Below are 27,946 nucleotides of genomic sequence, written 5' to 3' on the forward strand. Positions count from 1 at the left end.
GATGTACATGGTGGCAGTGAGAATCACGTTGCTGGTGAAACTTGTATATTTCGTGCTTCATGTAACAGCAGAGTTAAAGCAAGACTGTTTACAGGTATATGCTGGTAATGATGTGTCATTTCTTTTTTTCTTTTCAGGAGCGTATGGAGTGGTGCTTAAGTGCAGGCATAAGGTAAGGCAGAGAATTTATTGATTTGCACAGGATGTTTCATGTTTTGCAGTAACAGTCTGTTATGATATGAACCGATTATGACCTGGTGTTTTCATCAAGACGTTAGAATACAAAGAGGTTGTAAACAAGAAATTGTTTTAATGTAAAACATGTTTACATAACAAGAAACCGTATGAAGATTAAATATTTTAATGAAGGGATAAATACAAAGTTAATGCATGTGTTATTTATCATCCTAGTTAAGATGAATCTTTAAATACTTGTGCTGCATTTATGTATGACTCCAATCTAGGAAACATTAAATGTCTCCGTAAAAGTTGCGTGTGGAACATGAATTCATGAAATCCAGCCATTTGTGACTGTCCTACTATCCCACATAGTTTATTCATGTCACACTGTATGAATCAATCTAATTTTTCTGGGAAATACTCATAATACATTTATAATGTGCCTCCAACATTGGCTTTTCAAAAATATTTAAATTTATGCCATGAATGTAGTTGGTATTCATGAATGACCTGACTCATCCAACAGGACCTTCCATACATGGCTTCATGAAGATGCTTGTGCATCTATTTGCTGCCTCCCAGTTTATTTATTAGGCAAAGGTGTTGTTCTCCAGCTGAGGGAAAAGTTTTTACACTTACATGTGATGTTACTAAACATTTCTTCTGAGTATTTAAAATAAACTAGGAAAACATTACAAATGTGCACATGTATGTAACATATATTTATAGATGGGCTGTCAAAATTAATGCATTAATGCAGATTAATCCATCATCATGATTAATCTGATTAAAAATTTTAACGCAGTTAACCCATCTGCAGTGCAGAATGACTGAACATCTCTGCCAACGGATTTCGGGCAGTTTGTCCAAGTAGAGTTAGTGTCACATATGCGCAAATGGGCAGTTGATCCAACCAATAAAGATGGAAGACGCTAAAGCATGTTGGCCCTCTGGATGGAAAATATGAGTACAAAAAAACCCAAGACGGAACAGTTGACCAACACAAAGTATTAGGCACACTCTGCAGGAAGGAGTTTTCTTTTCACCGAAGCACTTCCAGTTTAAAATACCACATTAACGCGAAGCATACGTTAGTCGGGGATTCTGCTAGCACTTTGGCTAACATGTCACCCAGCTTGCAACAAACACGTTAAGTGCATATATATTCCCTTCTTTCTTGAGTCTGTTTCCTCCTGCAAAATGAAACGTGATTAATATACATAAAAAAATGAATGATATTTAATCGTGATTAATCATAATTAATCAACAGCAACTCTGTAATTAATCTGATTAAAATTTTAATCATTTGACAGCACTAATATATAGTATAAAATAATAATACATGCACCACAGACATCTTTAACAGTTTTAAAAAGACAAAAATCATCAACATCAGAGATCTAACACTTCAATTAAATGTAAAATTTCTGCTTTAAAAAGTTGTTTTTTGGTATCTCCATTCACTCTACTGAGCTAACATGAGGTTAGTTTTTACATAATCAACAAACAGCCTCTCAACTTATCTTTCTTGTCCAAACCTCACTGTCTCCTCACTTCTACATGGACACAGTGTATAGTTTTGTATCATCTACAGATTTGGTGAGTATAGTTTCACCTGTCTGTCTTTACACAGTCAATAAACACAGCAGGACTTTTCCCCTAAGTTTCCAAGTTTACTATCTCCTCTTCCTTGTTGACACAACTACTGTATATTATAAAAATTAGACATCCAAATATATATTATTTTTTATCCATTTATCCTTTATTCATCCTGGAAGACTTCATTCAGATATAAGATCTGGTCTTTTAGGTGGACCTGGTCAAAATGGCTGCAAAAAATAATTCTACACAGAAAACAAGTTCTCAAAAAAGATACACAAAATAAGATTGTAAAAGAACACTAAAAAACAACAATAACAAACAAGCAAACAAACCAAAAAAAAACAAACAGTGATTTCTAGTGTGTCACAGTCTACAGAGGTAGATGTAAAAGCAACAAGATTTGGCCACTGCTTGAAAAAAAATACAAATGGTTATAGAAAAAAAATAGTTTTAGTTTGTATTATTATTATAACCTACAGTTTTATCAAATAGTCTTATAAAACAGTATCAATCGACAGCATCAGCATCAAAGATCATCAAAGATCCACACAGTTTTAGACACGATGTCAATGCTGTGTGGAGTGGTGGTGTTCAGAGAGAAGCAATCAATACATTTCCACAGCAACTAAACAGTAGAAGAGTAAAGCAGTGTTTGAGTGACTGCACGGTGCAAAAATGAAGGCTGAACAGGAAACACAGTAACCTGGTTTGATCAGGCAGGATTGGGGTTAATGGCAGATTAGTGAAACTGTTATTAGCACCACCGTTCAAATTCTCATTAATAAAGTGAAAGTTAAGAGTTTAATGTGAATGAGGGCGACAGTAAATGCAATTATAATCAACTGTTACCCCCTGATAGAAACACTTGATTAATGATGTTTTTCATGAATACAGTTCAAACTAATATCGGATGTGGAAAACTTCCGTTTACTTACTAGTTTAATGTTGACTAGTTTTCCTGCAACGCATTTAGAAACAGAATAAAGTGCCATTAACACAGAGATTTGAAAAAGAAGGAGTAGTTTACAAATGGGAAACATAATCTTGAAGCACTTTAGATTAACCCTTTCATGCATGAATTATGAGAACTTTAATCATGATTTTTTTCCTGAGTGTTTTTATCCCTCTTTAGGCATAAAAATAATAATTCTATTGATTTTTCTTAGCCTATTTTTATGGAGTTACAAAAATGTCCACTCAGCCGGACACCATGCATTTAGTTTTAGAACCAAAGAAACATGTATTTACTGATAAACTGTGTGAAAACTATGAAATAGAAACATTTTTAATGCTGCTAATCTGATGTTTTCTCACATTTTAACATACCTGCATGGAGATAATATGCAAAAAAACCCACACACAGGAACACACGGTTGGCAGGAGGCAAGAGAGAGAGTGAACGGCTGAGTCCAGGGCCATTTTAAGGGGCCGGGCAATCACGCTCCACCAATCAGCTTCCTGTAAAGCAAACGGACACAAAAGGGCACAGCACACCTACAGGACGGGGGGAGAACACACACACTAAACAGAAACATATATGCATATATACACGTAAATAAACAAATTATGACCCAGGGTCATAACAATTTGCATTTGCATTAGTGTTTTCTCATTTGCATTTGTGTTTTTACTCTTGTGATTATGTTTTCTCTTTTGCGTTCGTGTTTTGTCTTTTGCGTTTGTATGTTGCACTTCATGGCCACCATAAATAACAGCTATTGCACAAAAGAAGAAAAGAAAAAAGAAGATGCCATTTCTACATTAATATTGCTAAAAAAAAAAAAAAAAAAAAAAAAAAAAAGTGCAATTTTGCATAGAAGCATCTCAACAGTATTATTTTATTTAGTGACTGATTATATCGAACATTATGACATTAACAATTCCTCTTCAGAAGTCATGTGGAGATGAGATACATTGCATGAACTTGGCTGTATTTCACACATAGGCCTTCTGTGATCTTCTACCTGATTTAATCCACCGTTTAATATCAATATTATACCACCAATAACAGGTTGTATAATAATATCAGTGTATTTCATATAGTGTGAATAAATGCCATTACTAAAACAAGAAACCCAATGAACACAAGTCAACAGGTCTGCTTTCACTAATGTACAAGCACAATAATCAATATTTACTGAGCAAAATTTAAAATACATACAAATGTAAAAGACATTTTTTGTATTTGTAAAAAAATACAAATAAAATAAAATACATTACTCTCACCAAACTACAAAAGTACTTTATTTTTCAGTACATCTGCACCAAAATCCATTTCTTCTCATCTGTCTGCTGCTGTGAGTTGGGAAAACAGCCATTATAGTTTTTCTCAGTGGCTTTGGTACATTTCTCAGATCAGAATTGAAACTCTCTAAACTACTTGTTCAATCTTCACATCATTGTGTCACTCGTGCATCAAAAAAGCAGTTTCTCATTTCTTTGAACAAGTTGTAAGTGTTTGGGTACTTCCATGCAAACAATTATGTACAATTCTCTGCTGTTTCCTACATTATCAGTCACTTATGTCATGTTGATCAAAATGTAGTATCATGGGTCTGTGTTGAATAGTCTCACCCCCCACAACGTTTAGGCATTAGTTCATCACATAATTCTTTACATGCAAAATGGTTGAACAAGCCGTCATAATATATGAAGTATATTTCTATACATTTCCATTAGACTTTTTTACTAAATCTGTGCTGAATTGGTCAGTTGCTCTCAGGTGAATCGTGACTGTGTAAAGCGTTAGATCAACAAATGCTCAACCGGTTTTCTAAAAGATTCTCTCTACGCTCCATTGCAAAAGAAGATATTCATTGTGATATAGATGGGAATTTGTGGCCGAACAGACAGGAAATTCAGGAGGTGTAGGAAGACTGCACTGGAATTCCTACAACACTACATGTACAGTTTAAGGATGTAAACAATTTATCGACTAACGATAACAACTTGTTCGATTAAATTATTAATTGTGGGTTAATTGCCCTTTTCCACCCGTCCACACCTGTCTGAAGGCTGCCAGTTTGTCCACGCTGCAACGCCGTGGCTGGGATAGCCAGTCATTGAACCAGATCATGGTGCTGATGAGTTAGAATGTCTGTATGGACATGGTGGAGCCAAACACAGACTGACCATCTGTTTATGGGAGCGGTGTACCCCCGAATGAATACACGCACAAATGTGGGGTTGGTATCAGAGCGTTTTCCCTGGAGGTTGGTTTAGTCCTCGGTCAATGAGACAGAAGTTGAAAACATTCTCCAGGCTCCTGATTCGGGCCACAGGTATGTCGAGTATTTGAGTATTTGCAAAGCTTCAGGAGGTGGAGAAAAGATAAATGAGCGAAAAGTTCCACTGTCACTTCTGCGGGGGTACGGACTGCACCGTACCCCCATAGTACAGTATTAGAAGTTGGATAGAAAGTGATGCATGCATGGCTGTACTGCGCGCATGTGAGTTACCCCCCCGACAAAACGCACGTGCGTGCACTCCCCCATTACATGTCGCCACATCAACAGATGAATTCCACAGGAAACACTGACTGTATCCAATGGTTCAATAAATCAGTCATTAAGGAATATGACATGCTTTTTCATGAAGTATATAATCAATATTTAGCTTTTATTCTTCTAGACTGTATTAAAAAAGAAATTCAGGTTCTCAGGAAAATCGCCACATATCAATTAATCGTTAATTGATCGATAAGGGCAACCAGCGAACAATTAATGGATTAATCGATAATTTGCATCCCTAGTACAGTTTTCCCTAAGGAGACTGTCTGAAAGATATTAACTGGTATATGATATATGCTGGTTGGAATGGTCAAACCACTGTTGTGAGTCCAGTTAGAACTCCAAATAATGAGTCGTTGGTGATTTCTTGAGATTTAATAACTCTGACTCTGATTTACAGTTGTTTCTTCTTTACAAGTTGAAGCCAGTGTGATTCCACAACACAAATAATCATAAACTATCACTAACCACCTAATACACAAATACTGATGTAAACGTACTGTTAATCAGTGCAGTGTTCACATTTCTAACTATAGAATGCAACCGCATTAGCAGCTTCTCATTCATTGTGCATGTGAACAGGGCATGACACCAATTAACAGATAAAACAGGTATATTTCACTAAATAAAACATATTCATAACTTTTAACCTTACTTACTTGCCTTTCACGCACAAACTTTAAAGTATGATGACAAACAAACTGTAAACTGAAGCTTTACACAAACTTAGAATTCTAAACTCTACTGCATCTATTAATGTCGTCTCTCCTTTCCTCCTCTCCCCTCGTATGCTGCACTAGTGATGTGACGTTCACGAACGAATCGAATCTTTTGAACGGCTCTTTGAAATGAGCGATGGGAACCAAGTCTTTGTAAAGAGCCGTTCATTTTTTATTTTTATTTTTTTTTTGTAAGGAGGGAGTGTCCGATTGCCTGTCAGTTTAGTGTCACTGGTGAGGCATTGGGAGGAGGAGAATGTTTGAGCAGAAAAAAACAAGTGCACTGCGCATGTCTCATGGCAAGAAGTTAGCAAAAAACAACAGTTTGAAGCGTGAGGTGAGCGTGGAAAGGTTGGAGAGTGAGTGAGTGAGCACCTGTGAGTAATGAGCCAAAGAAAAAGGAGGAGGATTTGGAAGCACTTTTCAGAAAGAAAAGATGGGCATGACGCTTGAGAACTGCACTACAGTTCAGGTATTTAAGTAATTGCAGTGAATTATCACTATTGTGTTTTGTGCAGTTTTTTCCGTATGTTTCCACACATTTATTGTTCTTGTTTTGAGGAGAGTAAAATGTTATTTCATCAGAAAATGTTTTATTTTCTTCTTCATTTTTATTCTACAGACTAGTCCACATAATGTACCGTGATGTTTTTGGTCCAGTTCCATCATTTGTCTAATGTCACCTTTCATGTCATGGATTTAACCCACACATTTGAACTAACGATTCTTTTTTACAGTAAGATAATATTTACTGCCGCGCCAATTAAACACCTTTAAAATGGAATGTCAATCATCACATGTAGCCTATTTAGTCATTAAAACATTGGTGTTTCAAAATAATACAAAAAACATAAAAGAGCCAGTCTTTAGAACGGCTCTTTTCAGTGAACGACTCCTGATTGAACGACTCCCTTCAAAGAGACAAAAGTCCCATCAGTATGCTGCACACACCAGTGGTCTAGGCTCCGCCCCTTGAAGGGCCAGCATGACAGTCTTTGGCAGCCTTTTTGACACTGTCCTACGTTCACATTTCTACTTTTTTTGGTTTTTTTCTTTGTGCTAGGCAGTGCTGTCTTTTCCTTTCTGCATCGCAATGACATGGTCTGTTAACACATTACAGTACAAATGGTAAGAGTGTAAATGTGAATCTTGTTCAGTCTCTTGCAATCAATCTCCCACATGCACTAAGGTGGAACTTACATTTTAGCAATAACTGTCATGAAAACTTTGGCCATAGTTTACATCAGAACATCCCTCCAGAGTACACTGTTACGTTGACAACATGACTAAACAGTTGGACTGTCTTATCTGTACACAGTGACACCAGGACTTGTCATTCTGATGGCACTGACATGTTCATTGATGCAGATATTTACTTTTGAGAGATGAACTAAGGATTTTGAGTGAGAGACTGGCTTTTGCAGGTAATCCATGGTGTTTTGCTATTTTGAGAATTGCACTTACTGTTTCGCAAATGTCGAGGACGATTCGAGAAATGTACCAAAGTAACTGACAAAAATCAATGTAAATGTAAATCAATCCAATATATTTTAGCGGATGCAAGTTTCTATAGATGCAGTTTTCAGGCTGATTTCTTTGACCATCCAATCAAATGATGTGAAAATGCTAATATTATCGTGCACCTGCTAGATCATCTTCATGAGGCCAACATGAAGTTTGATTGGTTAAAGTAACAGGTTTATTGTCAATTATTTGTAGCATGAGAGGTTGCATTGTCAAAGGTGAGGTAGGAGATGTTTTCCTGGAGCATTTTTTACTATATTGCTTAAAATCCCCTTCACACTCTGATTGCAACCAATTAATTAAATGCTCTCACACAAAAATTAAAAGTTTTAGTCACCTGTGGAACAGACAGGACTGAAAAAACACCATCCAATCATTTTAACCAGCCTACTGAAATGATTGAACGGTGATATGTCTGTCAAACTCAACTGTCATTTGTCCCTCCCCCCTCTGTGCGTACCCCTCTTCGTGCACAAATTCTCAGAGGCTTGGAGCACTTGTGCAGGAAACGAAGCCAGAGCTTGGCTATATTAGCTATATTAGGATGTAAAATTCATCGTCAAGCTGTTTTGTCACTAACATACACTATATTGCCAAAAGTATTTGCTCACCTGCCTTGACTCTCATATGAATGTCAGGTCCATCCCATTCCTGGTCTATGGGGTTCAATCTGACGTGGCTCCACCCTTTGCAGCTCTAACAGCTTCAACTCTTCTGGGAAGGCTGTCCACAAGGTTTCGGAGTGTGTTCATGGGAATTTTGGACCGTTCTTCCAGAAGCGCATTTGTGAGGTCCCACACTGATGTTGGACAGAAGGCCTGGCTCTCAGTCTGCGCTCTGATTCATCCAAAGGTGTTCTATGGGGTTGAGGTCAGGACTGTGTGCAGGCCAGTCCAGTTCATCCACACCAGACTCTGTCCTCCATGTCCAAATGGACCTTGCTTTGTGCACTGGTGCACAGTCATGTTGGAAGAGGAAGGGGCCGGCTCCAAACTGTTCCCACAAAGTTGGGAGCATGGAATTGTCCAAAATGTCTTGGTCTGCTGAAGCATTCCCAGTTCCTTTCACTGGAACTAAGGGGCCCAGCCCAGCTCCTGAAAAACAACCCCACACCATAACCCCCCCTCCACCAAACTTTACACTTGGCACAATGCGGTCCCACAAGTATCGTTCTCCTGGCGACCACCAAACCCAGACCTGTCCATCAGATTGCCAGATGGAGAACCGCGATTGGTCACTCCAGAGAAGGCTCCTCCCCTGCTCTGCAGTCCAGTGGCGGCGTGCTTTACACCACTGCATCCACCGCTTTGCATTGCACTCGGTGATGTATGGCTTGGATGCAGCTGCTCGGCCACGGAAACCCATTCCATGAAGCTCTGTGCGCACTGTTCTGGAGCTAATCTGAAGGACACATGAAGTTTGGAGGTCTGTAGCCACTGACTCTGCAGAAAGTTGGCGAACTCTTCGCACTCTGCGCCTCAGCATCCGCTGACCCCGCTCCGTCAGTTTACGTGGCCTACCACTTCGTGGCTGAGTCGCCGTCGTTCCCAAACACTTCCACTTTCTTATAATCCAGCTGACAGCTGACTGTGGAATATTTAGGAGCCAGGAAATTTCACCACTGGATTTGTTGCACAGGTGGCATCCTATCACAGTTCCACGCTGGAATTCACTGAGCTCCTGAGAGAGACCCATTCTGTCACAAATGTTTGTAAAAGCAGTCTGCATGCCTAGGGCTGGATTTAATACACCTGTGGACATGGAAGGGACTGGAACAGCTGAGTCTGATAATTTGGATGGGGGAGACAATACTTTTGGCAATATAGTGTAAATCACTAGGAAATGTAACGTTAGCCATATCGGTATGAATTGGGCCTGTTCTGCCGACAAACATAATGGTGAAATGCACAGATCACAGCATTCTAAGCAAACTCTAGTGGGCTGCTAGCCTGACATCAGTCTTACTGCAATCAGCTGTTCTTACTAGCCCAAGAATACTGAGAACATGTATCAAAATAACAAGTGAAAAGTCCAACTTCTAATCAAATATACGGATATACAGACCTGAATTCAGACGTACACATGGATCTGCAGACCGGGGAACCAAATTTATGCTGCGCAGCACTCGTGAACCCTCCAGATCTGGAGGTGTGGCTTTGGGGGGACATCTGAAGAAAGGGGTTTGGACTTTTGAATTGTGTATTTTCAAAATGAAGCCTGGTCAAACCGTTTTTCCAGGATCTCCCACCCTACCTTTAATTCTGACGGCCTCAAGGCAGATTTCTTTTACCCGGCAACACATGATGACTGAAATATGATTGGATAAAAGCTCTAACCTACATATACACGACTGGAAGCAGTGACCAAGGGAAAAGCTACAAAATAAAGAGAATAGGTTATTGGTAATTATTTAATATGTCTTCATTAAACAAATAAAAAAAATGCAGGGTGTAAATGTAGCTCAGTGGTTGTGACTCTTTAGGCCAGCAGAGGTGATGCCCTGACAGTCCAACACTGAAAAAAGTAAATAAAACTACTGTACATGAAAAAAAAATGTATATGTTTGTTGTATTAAATGTACATTACTTCCTACATTTTGTATCAGATGGAGATGAAATTACACTGACAAAAGCAGTAAAAACTTGCTTCATGTAATTTTAAAGCTAGTGATTTAATATTCAGTACCGTGACTGGTGTTTGCACTTCCCTCATACAGTATGTGCCATTTATGCATGCTTATTTTTTTTCATTCTATGTTTGTCCCTTGGACACTAAGTTCTCTCAACGCTTCTGCTTCATTAAAATTTTAAAAGACCATATGAATTATATACATTGAGGGGGAAAAAGGAAGTACTTGCATTTTGTAGCCATGAACGAGCTGACATGGTAAGAAAATGATGACGAGAGAGAGGAAACTGCAGCCCAGCAGAAGAAGAAAATAATTATATTAAAATGGAATTTGCATTCGAGGGCATGTTAAAGTGCAGATCACAGCTGATTTCCATTATTATCTAATCTTGAATAATATTTAGGGATTATGTATTGTTGTCAGGAGAAGCCAACATCTTGGGACAGACGGCGAGGATCCTTTCATAAGTGTATGTTTGCAGAGTGAGACATGCACAGATGACTAATTTGTCTAAACAGAGAGTGGCGGTGCCTTCAGTGTCAGTTAATACTATTAAGTTGGTACTATACAGGTATGAACACGAGTGTGGCGTGTAACAGATGATTCACAAGTAAGCAAAACCATGAAGAAAACCCTTCAAAATACAGTATTACACATGGTGTTGATATCATCAGAAATGATACCCCGTAGGAAGGTCTATAGGAGAGAGTAACACCTTTATAGTTATTTTTAAATATACTCATACATTAGCTTGTAAAGTTGAAAACTGGCCCATTTTAAAGCATTCAATTTTAACATTCAAAATTTGATGACGTGCGTGTGACAAGTACATACATACTCTATATGTTTGTCAGCTTAAGATGTAACAGACTAATCCGAAAAATGACACTTGGAACACAAATCAGTTTAATTAAATCAGTCTATAAAGTCCAAAATCACTCTTGAGAAAAATTAACTGAAGTTTATGCTGATCGGTGGGCCTTTATTTTGCATTTTCTTCATAAACAACTCAACCCCAGTCAAAAATTTGGACAAACCTTGAAATATCACAAAAAAGTCCTGAGCGATGGAAAAGTTCCCATATCAATAAAAGGCAAATACAGATAAGCATAAGAAAAAGACCGACCAATTAACTGCAAGTGTGGATCAGCAGGGAGACTGCAATGTTCACTGAATCAATAGAAGAAATAAACAGGAATAGCATGTTAGATGGAAAACAGCAATGAAAGGCCAATATGATCCAGATCTGTAAGTGGTTTGGTTAACCCTTTCATGCACTGATTTTGTGAAATGTAGTCAAGATATTTTTCTGCAGTGTTTTTATTCCTCTTTAGACATAAAAAAAAACAATGTGATCAATTAAAAAAAAAAAAATGTTACAAAAATTTCCACTCAGCTGGACACCATGTATTTAATTTTTGAAGCAAAGAAACATGTATTTAAAATCTAATATCAGAAAATGATATGGAAAACTATGCAATAAAAACATTTTTAATGCTGCTAATCAGATGTTTTCTCATATTTGAACATACTCTGATACTAGTTATTATTCACTGCATGGAGATAATATGCAAAAAAAAAACAAAAAACCTGTCAATTACAGTCTAATAGCAATTAGCAATTGATTTACACTAAAACATGTCACTGCAGATCAGGTTCATCAAGAACAGCAAAGTTACAGTAATGGTCTGAATGTCAGTGTATTATGGGATGGTGCATTAGAGTCCACTGTGTTGGCTGACATGGAACTAAAACAACTAAAACCCTGAATATACAAGAGAACAGCTGGAGAAGAACTGTCCACTGGAGTGACCACTGTGCATGAAAGGGTTAAAGCTAAAACCAGCTTCATTTTTTCAGTTCCTCAAACAGTTCTGGTGGTTTGTCATTGGACTGTAATACTATGTATAACTGGCAAAGTTTTAAATTATGATGATAATGGTGAAAAAATGTAAACTTTTTAATATTTGCATGACAGAACTGGATGAAAATGCACATAAATTTGCATTTTCTTTTGCCAGTTTTTAAAAAAAAAATCAGTAAATTTGCAATACATTGGGATAAAATGTCTTCAGTCCACAGTGGATGTAGTTAAGTGACTGTGTTCTTCATAAAAATTTTAATATCTATCAAAGTGTGGAGTGTTAAACATTTGAACTTAGTTAGAAGTGACTTGTGACATGTTTCCCACTTATGTAACAGTGTAGGGGATTCATTCTCACATGCAGAGCCAGACTCAGACCATAGCAATAAAAGCATTTTAGCTGTGCTGCAAGAGAGCAGTTATTTTTACTTTTCTCAGCTGGAAGCAGGGCAAAAGAGAAAAGGGTGGCAGAGAGAGAGAGAGAGAGAGAGAGAGAGAGAGAGAGAGAGAAGGGATGTGTGAGTGTATGTGTGTGATGAAGAGGAGGAGATGCAGAGCGAGGTTTTGAATATGGAGACTATGCTGATGGTAAATGGGTCACCCCGTTAGGAGTCTAGAGCAGACTTGGCGTTACATGGTTGTGGAAATCACTGGAAGATGAGGCACTGGACTAACACCAAACAAGATGATTCAGTCAAGACTCTTGACTAAACTAAGAAGCAATAAAAAGCTTTTAAAATGTGTGTTTCTGTATAAATTATATATTCTTTACAGCGCTGTATGTCTTTGATGAAACATTTAATTAGCCTTACAAATGAGTGCCAGCTTTTGTGCAATGTTCTGCCACTTTATCCAAGTGTTGTATTAGTCTATGTGGGTGTGTATGGAGGCTTATGTGTTATCTTGAATTTGTGTGGAGTGACAATAGCACAACCTACACGCTAGCCGGTGTTTCCTGGTGCCTATACAGTATATTTCAACCACAGTGCAAACAATTAATTAATTACATTTAGTTAATGACCAGCAAATAATTAAGAAGTACATTGGATACTTGTGCGCCAAATTAACTTACAAAACTCTCACTGGAGTCTTAAAATGCAAATTAGCTTGATTTATGTTTTTTGTAGGATTAGAAACATTTAATTTTTCACTTCAAAGGAAAAAACAGAAATATTGTATCTTTGATGTTTATGCCATGCTCTTCCAAGAAATCACTTTAAAATCATACGGTTTGTGTTGCCAATGTTGTGAATTCCTTGTAGGAAAGACTTATATTTTCTTAAAATTTGTTTCAAGGCTAGTTTATTTCCTTCCTGGTAAGAGATACTTGATATTCTAATGACTATGGTCTTTGCAACAGAAAATGCAGAACGGCCTGATAACAGTCAAGGTGCACAAGTATATTTGCATCAGTTATTCATCAGTATTGCAAAAAGATCCCCCCCAAAACCATGGATGTTTTCCTTCAAAGAAAAACTCAGAAAGTTGGTCAAACCTATTATCTTCATGTTCTGCTTCAGCTGATAGTTTACATTATAGCTCTGTTAGCTTAGCTCTGTTTTCAGACAGAAAACAGTTGCAGTAAAACCAGAAACCACCTTTTTTTTCCCCATGCAGTTTGTGTTGTCAATAGCTGAACTAAAGATCTGTTTGGAATCAAACAAACAAGGTCAGAACTGTCACAGTTTAGTCTGAACCATGGGTCAACAAGCAGCGAACTTAGTAAAGATAATATCACATAACTTGAAGTTTTAATAATACCAACAACAAATACACTGCTGGATAAGACTGTACTGTTATTTACGTGCACTATTTGTACAGAACCATAACTGTTACCATTATACCTCACTCAAACCCATTGGTTTTGTCCACATTGTATATTTTATATTGTATATTTTGAAAAATTTGATAGCCCACTGTAAGTCTATCTCAATTGTTTATTTTATTTTATTTTTTACTGCATGCATCTTACCTACTCCATGTTCTATGTATGCACCAAACCACTGAAGCAAATTCCTATTAATGTGAACCCTGTGTACTTATATGGCAATTAACATGATTCTGGTTCTGATAATAATTTAATATCTTCATAAGCCTCATAATCAAGAAAGTAGAAGAAGAAACACTGCAATTTCAGCATCAAACTCCATTCATGTCATTTAGAGCTGTGTCCAGTGGTGAAAACAACTGTGCTTTGATATTTTACCACTTTGTGACGTAACTTTAAAAATGTTTTTTAATCAGTTCTCCTCATCACTCATCAGTCTCCGATGCATTGGTCAAAGGCCTTGTGGCGTTAGTTTTCCTCACCATGGGAGACCAGCAGAGGGACTCACTGCTCACTACTCCCTCTAGTGGTCACATAAATCCAAAGTGATCCCGCTGCTTGTTGGTGTGAATAAATTCAGTTCGTATCTTTATAGTTCATTACTTCAGTGTTTTTAGCTTATCGTTAGTCTACATATGCTAATGATTTATTTTTTAATACTATGCTATATAGCTCTTTTAAGAAGCGGAGGTTCAATCGAAACAATTCCAGCTTTTTCACACTGCAGGTAACATTTATTAACACAGTTAATTAAAGAATTTTCATTTAAAGTTTCCACTCTCTGCACTTTCACACATCTCTACCTGGCTCTTTCATTAGTTACCTTAGCATACTTAAAAGTATTTATAGGTGTTCTCACTTTACAGTGTTTACACAAGTAGATCACTGAAGGTCAAAGACGTACATATACAAGACCAAGAATAAACATTAGCAAACTGCAAAACACTTCCATGTAGTTTGAAATGTCACATGTGCAGTTTGCATCTTGGTTTGTGTCCTTGTGTTTGCCTGGTAAACCACAGTAAATCTCCCAGTTTGCTTTGTGGACATTCTTCCTTTCAGTGCAACTGTGACTTTACTCTCAGGATTAAGTGCTAACGTTATAATTCAGTGTTGTTTGATTGCATGTGTCTCCTATGTGGAAGATCTCTGAACAGACTCTCAGTTTTATATCTTAAAAAAGGCTCAGACAATTGTCTTGTTTAGTTGTGAGAGCACTGCTAGTTCCGTGCAGCCTCTCCTCACCCCGTGGCTTTGAATCTGACTCTGTTGTCCGACTCCTGTAAACAGTTCAGAAGGACAATGGGCCTGTAGAGAAACGTCAGAGTAGTAGAGGACAGACAAAGACAGGCGTCAGTGTCGTAATCCCATCTGGGCAACTGTCATGACACAATTTGGACTCATTTAAATATGGATTGCAGTTCGTCTGTTGAAAGAGGACAAAAAGCAAACAGACACAATCTTATGACAGCATTTGCATATCTGTGCTCTGTTGTGGTTTGCACCACTTTAAGTGAAAAGTATTTCCCTCTCCAGCAAAAACTGTGTCTTACAGGAGCTAGATATAGTATTTATGCTTTAAAATACAACAACAACCTGACAGACGACATGACCTGAAAGTTACATTAAAGTGTATTGAATGAAGAGGTTTGACATTGTGTCACTATCAGTGTATTGCATCTCAGATATTTATTCACAGCCACAAGCCAAGGGGTAGCCACTAGAGGGAGTAGTGAGTCACTCGTCAAAAACTGACTAGTGGAGGATGTAAGTCATAAGACGTACAGGGTCAAATAAATTGACAAAGGAAAAAAAAAAGAATTAAAAAAAAAAAAAAAAATAGTGGCATTGTTGTCTTCATTTACACATCTCAAATTAAGGAATTTTGATGCTGAAATTTCAGCATTTCTTCAACTCTGCAGTTTGATTATGAAGGTTCTGGATGTGTGAAGTTAATTATCTTTTTAGCCCGCTCCCCAAAGGGGAAGCAAGGGGTACTGTTTTTGGTTTGGTTTGTTTGTTTCTTTGTTTCTTCCTTTGTTAACACTCTAGCAGCAAAACTATTGGTTCAATTCATACCAAATTTGGTTTATAGATTGCCAGTGACCCAGAATAGATGTGGATACATTTTGGGAAAAGTAGGTCAAAGCTAAAAAAATGTTATGAATTTTGTAAATCTTTTTTTCCCCCATTTACTTATAATGGGCAAAATGTAAAATGTCTGTAGCAGCAAAACTATTGGTTCAGTTCATACCAAATTTGGTTTATAGATTGCCAGTGACTCAGAAAAGATGTGGTTATATTTTGTGAAAAATAGGTCAAAGTTCAAATTTTTAAGGAATTTTGAAAATCATTTTTCTTCTCCTATTTACATATAATGGGTGACATTTCAAATGTCTAGAAAAACATCAATCATCAATCAATTTTGTTTCAATTTACTTCAAACTTGGCACATATATAGACTGGGGTGCCGATAAGGGGGCGGGGTAAACATGACAAATTCACAGGCCCAGCATTTGTGGGGAAAACAGAATGTGTACAGATGGTTGACGTGATGGTGTTATAAATTGTGGACAGTCTTACTTTGGCTTAAGCTTGTCAGAAGAATCGTACAGACACATTTATTAAACATAAATAAGTAAATAAAACACTTTCCTCTACCTGTTCAAAATGGGCCAAGGACCAGTGTGATTATGATTATGTACTGAATGTGTGATGTACTTTGGTTCCACTGAGGAAACAAAGATACAACAGCTGAAAACAAGTTCACATCATCTCCCCTCTCATCATCACCATTCCTGTTTTAAACACAAATAAACAAATGAGAGACAAAAATCTGTCAGAGCAACCAAAGAAAAAGGGTGACGACGAACTCTGAGAATTGTAAACTGAGGAAAGGTTTGAGAGAAGACAGAGTGAAATCAGTTTGCTAAAGTAACTCAGTGAGCTGTCGGTGGATACTTGGCTGTAGCTGAACTGCTGTTTACACACAATGAGAAAAATTGTGATTCAGATCACAGGTAATGATTCATGGGTAATCTTCTGGCCACACCACCCACTCCTAGTTGTATATAGTATGTTGATTACTGATGGGAATAGGTGAGTATGGGCGCACACTGGGACAGGTGGTCGGAGACTGCAGGGGAGTAAAAGTATGGCTGAGAAAGTGGAAATCCACTGTGGGAGGGAAACTGAAATGGAGTGGGATTAGAGGATGGAAAAGAAAAAGTAAAAACAGGGATAGAGAAGATTCCTGACAAGTGAAAACATCCTCTGTATGCATTATGTATAATTAGTGCAGGAAGAAATCTTTCATATGTGTTGAGATTCCTCTTTCACAAATCCATTAAAACAAAATCAAATATTCTTCTGTCTTCTTGTAATCCCAGATTGGAACCCAGGACCTGAGGGTTTGTGTTGCCATCAAAACAGGGCAGGATAAAGAAACGACTGCAGGCGTTGTCACTGTTTAATCCCACCTGCTTTGATGGGTGTCGTACAGCAGAAAAAACCTCAGCAGATTGTGTCTCAGAATTTAAAGAATGGGTGAATCTGTTTCAATCCAGGCAGGAAATGTTAGTTTTTCTCAGTCATTTTGGTATATTTCTCAAATCATCCTCGACATTTGCAAAACAGTTAGTGCATTTCTCAGAACAATTTGTACAAATAGCAGAACACCATGGACTACCTTACCTAAGGGGCCGTGGCTCAGACGGTAGAGCGGGTTGTCCAAGAGCCAAAGGGTTGGCGGTTTGAATCCCACTCTGTCCCAGTCATGTGCCCTTGTGTCCTTGGGCAAGACACTTCACCCTCCTTGCCTCCAGTGTCGCTCAGACTGGTGCGTGAATACCTGTGAATATTTGGTGGTGGTCAGAGGGGCCATTTGGCACAAAGTGACAGCCACTCTTCCATCGGTCTGCCCCAGAGCAGCTGAGGATACAAACGTAGTTTACCTCCACCACATATGCATTTAGCAGATGCTTTTTTCCAAAGCGACTTACAAGGGAAAAGCAAAATAAAACAAGAAAAGCACTCGGAGAGCACAGACCTCCACCAAGACAGACCTGCCCCCCCGTGTTTGTTTGTTTGTTTGTTAGCAAGATAACTCAAAAAGTTATGGACAGATTTTCATGAAATTTTCAGGAAATGTTGATACTGGCACAAGGAAGAAATGATAAAATTTTGGTGGTGGGGGGGTGGGGGCACTGATCTGCCTTGGCGGAGGTCTGCGCTGTCTTTTCTAGAAAAGCACTCAGAGAGCGCAGACCTCCGCCAAGGTCTTCAAAGTACAGGTCTTCATATAAGTTGAAGAGACCCACAGTGAAACTGGCCAGGACCTCTTTCTTATCATCAGGCACGTGTGTGAGGAGCTGCTCTGTGACTTGGTCCTCACTCAGCTTCTCATCCACTGCAACCATCAGCCTCTTTGCCTTTATATACTATATAAACAAATGTTTACTATACCCATGTTTGGGATCTTTTTTTCAGCACAACTTCATTTATATCATCTGTCTATTATTTTTTTCACTTTAACCTACTATAAAAACATAAAAGGCCAGAAAACACAAAAAAATATATCAAATTCGATTTGAAAAATGTTTATAATTTATTGCATAAATAACACACAGAGGCTCATGATAATTTGAATTTAAATGGTAATCCTAACCGTCTGCAATTTGACCGCGGTTTATCATTATACCGATAATTGTTACATCCCTAGTTCATACCAATGCGCACTAAGACGTACAAGAGGAAACAGTAAAACTAAGAAAAGCCTGTGGTTTGGTTCAACTGACACAACATAAATATAGAAATGTGGGATTATTAATGTGACCAAAATGATTCAGTGTGAGGATACTTTCCCTAAAAACCTGAACTACAGCCTTAGATCTGTGAATGTGCTGAATCTAAGATTAATGGACCAGAAATAACATGTTCTCCAGAAACACTAAAAATATGTATTTTTAAAGTGTCCAACCTGTGTTTGCTGCTAAGCCTATCTGTCTGTCTGTCTGTCTTTCTTTCTTTCTGTCTTTCTTTCTTTCTTTTTGCTACTTTTACTTGATGTTCTGCAGATCCATCCGTCCATTATCTTTTATCAACTCATGTCTGTATTTCTTCACAGGAAACCAATGAACTGGTGGCCATTAAGAAGTTCAAAGACAGCGAGGGTCAGTGAATGTCATTTTATGTTGTTATAATGATAATAATGATAGTAATATTAATCTGTATGGGTTTTTTTTGGTCTTCAGGCTTTACTTTAATTACATTTCTTGCTTGTTCTGTGTTATTTTGTCTTATTCAGTTTATTTGTGTAGATTTTGAGGATTTTTGTCATTAGAATAGGTGTGAATGTCCTAGATTATTTAGATATTTCTGTTACTTAGTGCTTATCTTATAATCTTATTGGTTTATTTGACAGACAGTGCGTAGCTATTAATATGGCTGTAAACGTGCCAGAATCAGCCTTAATAAGACTGCTTCACCCTAAATACAGAAGTAAAAGATTAAAGTTATAATTGTGTATAGTTGTGTTTTTTATAATTGCCATTTTTAAACAAGCCTAAGCTGAAATTAAAGAACAATACTGATGTTAATAAATACATTACTTAAATACCTCTGTCATATCTTGTACTGTTTATGCATGCACCATTTAGAACATGCAACACAAATATATAATATAAAATATAATGGGAAAAAAAAGACACGGACGCAGACACAGAAGTGCTTATTTTGTTATGCAAGTAAATAATCACTGGCTGTCACAACATTTAATCTAAATGAACTCAGTGAATTAAAAGTCACAAAGTTTTTCATTATTATCAACATTGACTGATGTGGCCATGATTATTATTAGGGTATTTTTTCACATTCCCTTAAAGCAGTGGTTCTTAATCTTTTTATGTTGGGCCCCCCTTTGGAGGACAAAAAAATCTCCAGGCCCCCCTCAACCCCAACAGCATTGTAACAGTGGTCCAATTATAACTTTTATTGAAAGAAACATCAATATTGTAACAATACTTTTTGCTTTTCCTTGAATAATTTGTTGTACTAATTAAAAATAACTTAGATTATTATAAATTATAAATAACTTAGAACAAGACTGCCCCCGGAACATTATTTTTCCAAATAAAAATAGGAAATGCACAATTATCTCACAACTATGACAATAAAGTTACAAATTTTGGTAACAAAGATGAACATTTTAACAATATCAGTGGGTGCAATGAGCCCGATTACATTGCACATCTCAGAACATTAACCCTTTCGTGCATAGTGGTCACTCCAGTGGACAGCTCTTGTCCGGCTGTTCTCTTGTATATTCATGGGTTTGGTTGTTTTAGTTCCGACACAATGGACGCTTATGTGTCATCCCAAACACTGCAGTTCATACAGTTACTGTAACTTTGGTGTTCTTGATGAACCTGATCTGCACTAACATGTTTGAGTGTAAATGAATTGCTAGTTGTTATTAGACTGTAATTAACGGTTTTCTTAAACAAAAAGGGTTTTTTCTTTTTTTTTTTGCATATTATGTCCATGAAGTGAGTAATAAGTAGTATTAGAAGATGTTAGAATGTAAAAAAACACATCAGATTAGCTGCATTAAAAATGTTTTTATTTCATAGTTTTCACACAGTATATCGCTTTCTGATATTGCATTTTAACCCTTTCATGCATGAATTATGAGATTTTTTTTCTGACTATTTTTATTCCTCTTTAGGCATAAAAAAAAAAACCAATGTGATTGAAATTTTTTTATGAACCTATTTTTCATGAAGTTACAAAAATGTCCACTCAGCTGGACACCATGTGTTTCATTTTTGAAGTGACATACTGTGTGAAAACTATGAAATAAAAACATTTTTAATGCTGCTAGTCTGACATTTTCTCACATTTTAACATACTATAATACTAGCTATTACACACTCAGACTAGAAGCACTCGGAGAGCGCAGACCTCCGCCAAGGCTGATCAGTGGCCCCCCCCCCGTGGGCCCCCCCACCCCCGATCACCACCAAAATTTAATCATTTCTTCCTTATCCCATTTCCAACAAACCCTGAAAATTTCATCCAAATCTGTCCATAACTTTTTGAGTTATGTTGCACACTAACAGACAGACAAACAAACAAACAGACAGACAAACAAACCCTGGCAAAAACATAACCTCCTTGGCAGAGGTAATAATATGCAAAAAAAAAAAAAAAAAAACGTTTTTGTTTAAAAAAACCACTGTTAATTACAGTCTAATAACAATTAGCAATTGATTTATACTCAAATATGTTAGTGCACATCAGGTTTATCAAGAACAGGAAAGCTACAGTAATGGGATGAACTACAGTGTATGGGATGGTGCATGAGCGTCCACTGTGTTGGCTGATATGGAACTAAAACAAGAAATCCATGAAAATACAAAAGAACAGCTGTAGAATAACTGTCCACTGTAGTGACCACTATGCATGAAAGGGTTAAATACATGTTTCTTTGCTTCAGAAATTAAACGCATGGTGTTCCGCTGAGTGGACATTTTTAGAACTCTATAAGAAATAGGTTCATTAAAAAAATTTCAATCACATTGTTTTTTTCATGCCTAAAGAGGAATAAAAACACTCAGGAAAAAACATCTTGACTAAGGTTCTCATAATTCATGCATCAAAGGGTTAAAGTGCAAATTGTACAAACTGTGCAAAAACAGAAACATTGCACAGTTGTCTTTTCCAGTCCAATGCTTGTCCATTCTCCAAACCTAAACTCTTTTTCTAGTCTAGTCACAGATCACCATGGTAGCAGATTTGTTTCTTGTACGTCCCTAAAGTGAGTCCAGGGTGCTCCAATGCTAAAACATTAGTTCCACCTGCTACATGTTCTAACCTGAAAAAAAAAAAAAAAAAACACCCAGGAGTGACCCCATGCACCCCCTGGCAAGCCTTTGCAGCCCCCTGGGGGGCCCGCCCCACAGTTTGAGAAATCCTGCCCTAAAGGAGGCATGGAAAAGGCAGCGCAGACCTGAGTGACCCACGGCTTCATCACTGTGTCTTTAATTTCACAGAAAATGAGGAAGTCAAAGAGACGACTCTTCGGGAGCTGAAGATGCTCCGGACTCTGAAGCAGGACAACATCGTGGAACTGAAGGAAGCTTTCCGCAGGAGGGGGAAACTCTACCTTGTCTTTGAATATGTTGAAAGGGTCAGCTTGATAACACTGCATTTATTTTTTCTTTCCTTCTTACATGACTTTCTGCATCTCTGCTATATCTAGACTCTGAGTTTTAGGATGTTAAGTCTGCTCAGTTAAGCATAAAAAAAAACCCAGCATCTCCATGGCAACATATGAACTATGCTGTTGGTGAATAATGGTATTCCCCACTGTGTTGCCAGGGTATCCAGCCAAGAGTTTATTTCTTGACAGGTTTTATTTTCATACTGTACTCTAGTCATTTTAGCACGGTGTCCCCACACTGCATTTTCATATCACGCCCCTGTCAGGGTTATGAAAAAGTAAAAAGCGAGGAAAGGAGTCCCCACTTTATGAATTTTCTAATCCCTACTACATTTGTTTGCAGAATATGCTGGAGCTATTAGAGGAACTGCCCAACGGTGCACCTCCAGATAAAGTCCGCAGCTACATCTACCAGCTTATCAAAGCCATCAACTGGTGTCACAAAAATGAGATCGTGCACAGAGGTGAGCAGATGACAGAACATAGGAAATATATGCATTTTGTGCAAAAAAAAACAAGTCTCTAAATCATATCTTTAAAGGTACAGTGTGCAGGTTTTAGAGAGAAATGGAATATTGGTGATATACTGCAAAAATGTAAATCTTACCAAGTGTATTTTTGTCCTTTCTAGTCAAAATGTCTCATCACACTTAAAATAAGACATAATCACCTAATGAGCAACTTCTAAGTGAGATATAAGAGCTTATTTTTAGACTATGGATCTTGAAAATCTTATTTCAAGTAATCTTACCAAGATAATTTTCACTTGTTGCATTGGCAGATTTTTTTTTGCTTGAATTAAGCAAAAAAAAAAAAAAAATCTTGAATTAAGCAAAAAAAAAAAAAAAATCTGCCAATGGAACAAGTGAAAATTTTCTTGGTAAGATTTCTTGAACTAAGATTTTCAAGAGTAATTGTCTAAAAATAAGTTCTTATATCTCACTTACAAGTTGCTCTTTAGGCAATTGTGTCTTATTTTAAGTGTAATGAGACATTGACTAGAAAGGAGAAAAATACACTTGGTCAGATTTTAATTTTTGCAATGTATTATTAGTGATTATTTTTTACATTGGTTTTTAATAACTGTAATGATGAAAGGTTGTGTTTTTGATTCTTTGAATGAGTATTTAATATCTACAGAGGGAGCGGGCTATGCAATAAATGAACCTGATGTATACTTTGACATTTTGCTTTTCTTGGTCTCTCCTAACAGACACACGCTCCTTCACTGCAAATTATTGGGTTCTCATCAAGACAAAAAAAACCTTAGATTTAGAAGTGTTAGATAATTTATTTTGTTTAAGAGTTAATTTCTTATTTTAAGTATTCATACATCTGTAGACATGCTTATTTAACAATCTTAATTCAAGAAATCTTGTCAAGTGAAATGATCTTGCTGCATGGACAGACATTTCGCTTGTTTTAAGTACTTTTTTCATCATATTGTGTTTTTGTCTTGTTTTTTGACACCCCTTTTTGGCAGTTTTAAATAGTGTCATGGACGCTTTCTAGCACTTTGGACACAATTTGGATGAAATCAAAGAAGTCACTGAATCGGTGTTAAGGCAAAGTATATTTTTACATACGCAAAGGCATCGAGACAACAGACCACACTTCTAGAGTCGGCTCGTTGGAATCTGCCGAGTACAGAAGTGTGATGGTTTTTAAGCATTTGATAAAACACTGCGCCAATAACATAAAAGGTCAGTTGTTACGTCAGTGGGCAGCTTTAATTTTCACTTAGGCATGCGTTATCTTTTTTTTTACGGTGAGGGGATATTGATCTCCACCGGTGGTATGTTAAAATGACAACCTTAACATTTACATCAACTGCCGTATAGTATTTTATGGATGGTATCATTGTACCACTAAGCTGACACTAAATGCTGTTTTTTAAACTGTAAACAGAATCATATGGAATAACCCAAATGTCATACTGATAATACGGTACATAAAAAATTAGTAAAACTAGATGACACTTCCTGTTTGGAAATCTTCTTGAACCTTCCCTCCTTGATAATGACACTAAGTCGTACTTTTGCATTAATGTGGAATAGAAATAACTCTAAGTCATGAAATTTGGATGAAATAAATCAGTTTTTCTGCTTCCATCTGCCCTTCAGTCAGATTCTACCAAAGCACAGTCATTGTGTGACGGGTCAAACTGAAGCCATTATAGCACTTGATTGTGGCCAAATGGACTCACATGGGGTTAGTGATTTTGCCTCAAAAATGACTGCCTGGATCGGTTAATGTGCTTGTCGGTATTAAATCACCCCAGGGACACAGTGACGCATGCTGTGGAACTGCTCTTTTTGTTGGAAAATTCAGGTGGATTTAAGAGGCTTCAGGGCTTCAGGTCCCTGTGGGAAAGGACTGTGTGACACCAAGAGAAAGTGGTGAAAATATTCTAAATATAGCACTTAAAGGAATATTGATTTTCACCTTTCCCAGATGGTAAAACCAGTACAAAAACTCAGAACAGCCTTTTCTGTGCCTCATGTTTCTGTGTTAAGTCTCTGATCATTCTCTATCATGCAGATGTCCCTGAACTTCTCCTGTGTCACATCCACTCCTGGACATTCAGACACTGATCATGACACTCGGACTCTTTCTGAATCATGTGTCGGGTGGAGGCACATGACAGACTTCAAGTTGTTGGCTTATACTTACAGGGGTTGGACAAAATAATGGAAACACCTTCACCTCAAGATGATAATGCCCCAATCCATACAGCTAGAATTGTTAAAGAATGGCATGAGGAACATTCTAATGAAGCTGAGCATCTCATATGGCCGGCACAGTCCCCAGACCTCAACATTATTGAGCATTTATGGTCAGTTTTAGAGATTCAAGTAAGACGTCGATTTCCACCGCCATCGTCTCTAAAAGAGTTGGAGGGTATTCTAACTGAAGAATGGCTTAAAATTCCTTTGGAAACAATTCACAAGTTGTATGAATCAATACCTCGGAGAATTGAGGCTGTAATTGCCGAAAAAGGCGGACCTACACCATATTAAATTATATTTTGTTGATGTTTTAAGGTGTTTCCATTATTTTGTCCAACCCCTGTATATGTACAGGGTGGGGAAGCAAAATTTACAATGAACATTTAGTTGTTTTTCCTCAGCAGGCACTACGTCAATTGTTTTGAAACCAAACATATATTGATGTCATAATCATACCTAACACTATTATCCATACCTTTTCAGAAACTTTTGCCCATATGAGTAATCAGGAAAGCAAACGTCAAAGAGTGTGTGATTTGCTGAATGCACTCGTCACACCAAAGGAGATTTCAAAAATAGTTGGAGTGTCCATAAAGACTGTTTATAATGGAAAGAAGAGAATGACTATGAGCAAAACTATTACCAGAAAGTCTGGAAGTGGAGGAAGCAACAAAAAACGAACCAAAGCTTTTATGAAAGCTCTCAAATCCAAAATCCTAAAGGATCCAACCAAATCCATGAGAAAAATGGCAATTGAACTTGAGGTAGACAACAAGACCGTTAGAAATGCAGTAAAATATGATTTGAAGATTTAAATTCTCATGACTTTCAATAAACTAATTGGTCATACACTGTCTTTCAATCCCTGCCTCAAAATATTGTAAATTTTGCTTCCCCACCCTGTAGCTAGGCCAGGGATTGTCTGTTGATGATGATGATGAACTTTATTTCAAACGTAAGTAGGAACAAAATCCAAAGGTGAACAAAAGGCAAAGAGGAACCACAAATTCAAACAGAACATTCCAGAATATTGAAGGCAATAAATCAACCAAAAAAAGAACACAATGTACAACTACCTCATTGTGGCTCCTCAACAACACTTTATATCCAAAATGGAGTAGGAAGAAGCTGACCTTATATTGTCCTACCTCAAATTTACATAACCAATATATACAGTCCATAAAAAAGAGCAGGTCAGCACTAAGAGACTGGAAAAGAGCTCAGGTTATAATAAACCATAGAAAACTGAAGCGCTCAAAACTATACAGACATATTTCCTTCTTTAAACACTGACATTAAATCATCCTGGGTTAAACTGCTGTTCCTCATCCTTATATTTCTTTAAAAATTCTATTTTATATACATATTTCTTTAAACTGATTTATGTTTTTGCTCGTCTATCAGATGTTACGCCCCGGCCTAGGGGTTTACCAGGGCGAACATAATGTGCAGTACTTTGTCCCCTCCCAGCTCCCAAGCACACGTCAGTCACAAACTAAAGTTCACAATAGTTTTTTGTTTTTTTTTTAGCAACTAAAGAAGGGTTAGGGGAGGGCGCGGCTAAAACAACAAACAAAATATCTACTTCAGAGTTCAAACTAAATTACCTACTCCAAAATAAATGCAAGAAATAAAATACAGAAAAACTAACCTAAACTCCCTAACCAAAAAACAGGAGAAAAGGTGAAACAAAAAAAGGCTGACCCTACCAGAAAAAGGACTAATTTAAAAAAACTCTATTTACAACTATATACAAACTAAGTATCACACGAAAGCAAGAAGACTGACGATCACACACAGGAACACAGTTGGAAGCTGGCAGGAGGCAAGAGAGAGCAAACAGCTGAATCTAGGGCCATTTAAAGGGGCCGGGCAATCCCGCTGCACCAATCAACTTCCTGCAAAACAAACAGACAAAAAGGGCACAGCACACCTACAGGGTGAGTCAGAAAAAACGCTCTTTCCATTTAAAGAAATTGTACTGCTAAAACGGAAACACTGATTTTCCTTTTGACCATACAGTCATATTGATGTGGTTATTGAGCATGTCTGGTGATGTAGTCATAGATTTATTGCATTGCATAAGAGAGAGAAGGTCCATTGTTTATTGGGCACTGAAATACCTGCCAACACAATGTATGCCACAGTGAACAAACTTGAAATTGACAACAATTACAGGAGTCGGGGCTTTGCTTTCACACTCAGGACATAGGCCTACATGACAGTGCCCAGGGAGTTTTCATCATGGCAAGACCACAAGGATTGCAGGTATTATTTCCTCATCGAGTTGTCTGTTTGGGTCAGGAGAGAGAGTGGCCACCTAGATCCCCGGACTTGACCCCCCTTGATTTTTTCTTGTGGGGGTATCTTAAAAACCGTGTGTATCAGACTGTTCCACAAACTCTTCAGGAACTCCGAAATCGCATCACGGCTGAAATCCAAGCCCTACGACGAACACGAATGGCGAGAAGAGCTGTGTTAGAGATGCGACAACGAGCACAGATTTGCATCAGTCTGAATGGTAGCCAGGTTGAAGGTCGTGCCGGACGACTTCGTTGAGACAAAACATTTTGATGGCGAGTAAACATGCTGTAATGGTTGACAATTTCAATTTCATTCACGGTGGCATCAACTGTGTTGGCAGATATTTCGGTGTACAATAAACAATGGACATTCCCTCTGTTATGCTATGCCATAAATCAATGATTCAATCGCCAGACATGCTCAATAACCACATCAATATGACTGTATAATCAAAAGAAAAATAAGCATTTCCATTTCAGTGGTACAATTTCTTTAAATGAAAAGAGCGTTTTTTCTGACTCACCCTGTACAGGACAGAGGAGAACACACACACTAAACAGAAACATATATACATAAACACAAATAGCCAAATTATGACCCAGGGTCATAACACAGACTGTTCCATAATTTAACTGTGAATTTAATGTTAACGGTGATTTAGTCTCACACATACAGATCTATCTCTACATTATGTTTGCAGTCTACCAGTACTGGAGATAGGTCTGGTAATACCCAGTATCAATCTGTATGATGGGAAAAACTGTTTGTGAATGTTTGTTAGTCCTAAATTTTTAAATCCCATTCATCTTGAGAGATGGTGAGTATAGGATACAGCAA

The 27,946-nt window shown here is 37.5% G+C and overlaps 1 protein-coding gene and 1 long non-coding RNA gene across 2 annotated transcripts in view; both read left to right on the forward strand.

Moving 5' to 3' along the window:
• The window catches only part of cdkl5 (cyclin dependent kinase like 5), a 106,629-nt gene that overhangs the window by 16,770 nt on the left and 61,913 nt on the right, over positions 1 to 27,946 (forward strand). The window contains 4 exon segments of the mRNA XM_030123046.1: positions 138 to 172; positions 18,981 to 19,026; positions 21,907 to 22,043; positions 22,420 to 22,540. Coding sequence (XP_029978906.1) covers positions 138 to 172; positions 18,981 to 19,026; positions 21,907 to 22,043; positions 22,420 to 22,540 — 339 coding nt within the window.
• LOC115411154 (uncharacterized) lies at positions 4,274 to 7,414 on the forward strand. Its single transcript, XR_003934177.1, has 3 exons — positions 4,274 to 4,297; positions 6,965 to 6,966; positions 7,338 to 7,414. It is a non-coding gene; the product is annotated as an uncharacterized LOC115411154 (long non-coding RNA).

The sequence above is a fragment of the Sphaeramia orbicularis genome, chromosome 3, assembly GCF_902148855.1.
Source record: "Sphaeramia orbicularis chromosome 3, fSphaOr1.1, whole genome shotgun sequence".
NCBI classification, from domain to species: domain Eukaryota; kingdom Metazoa; phylum Chordata; class Actinopteri; order Kurtiformes; family Apogonidae; genus Sphaeramia; species Sphaeramia orbicularis.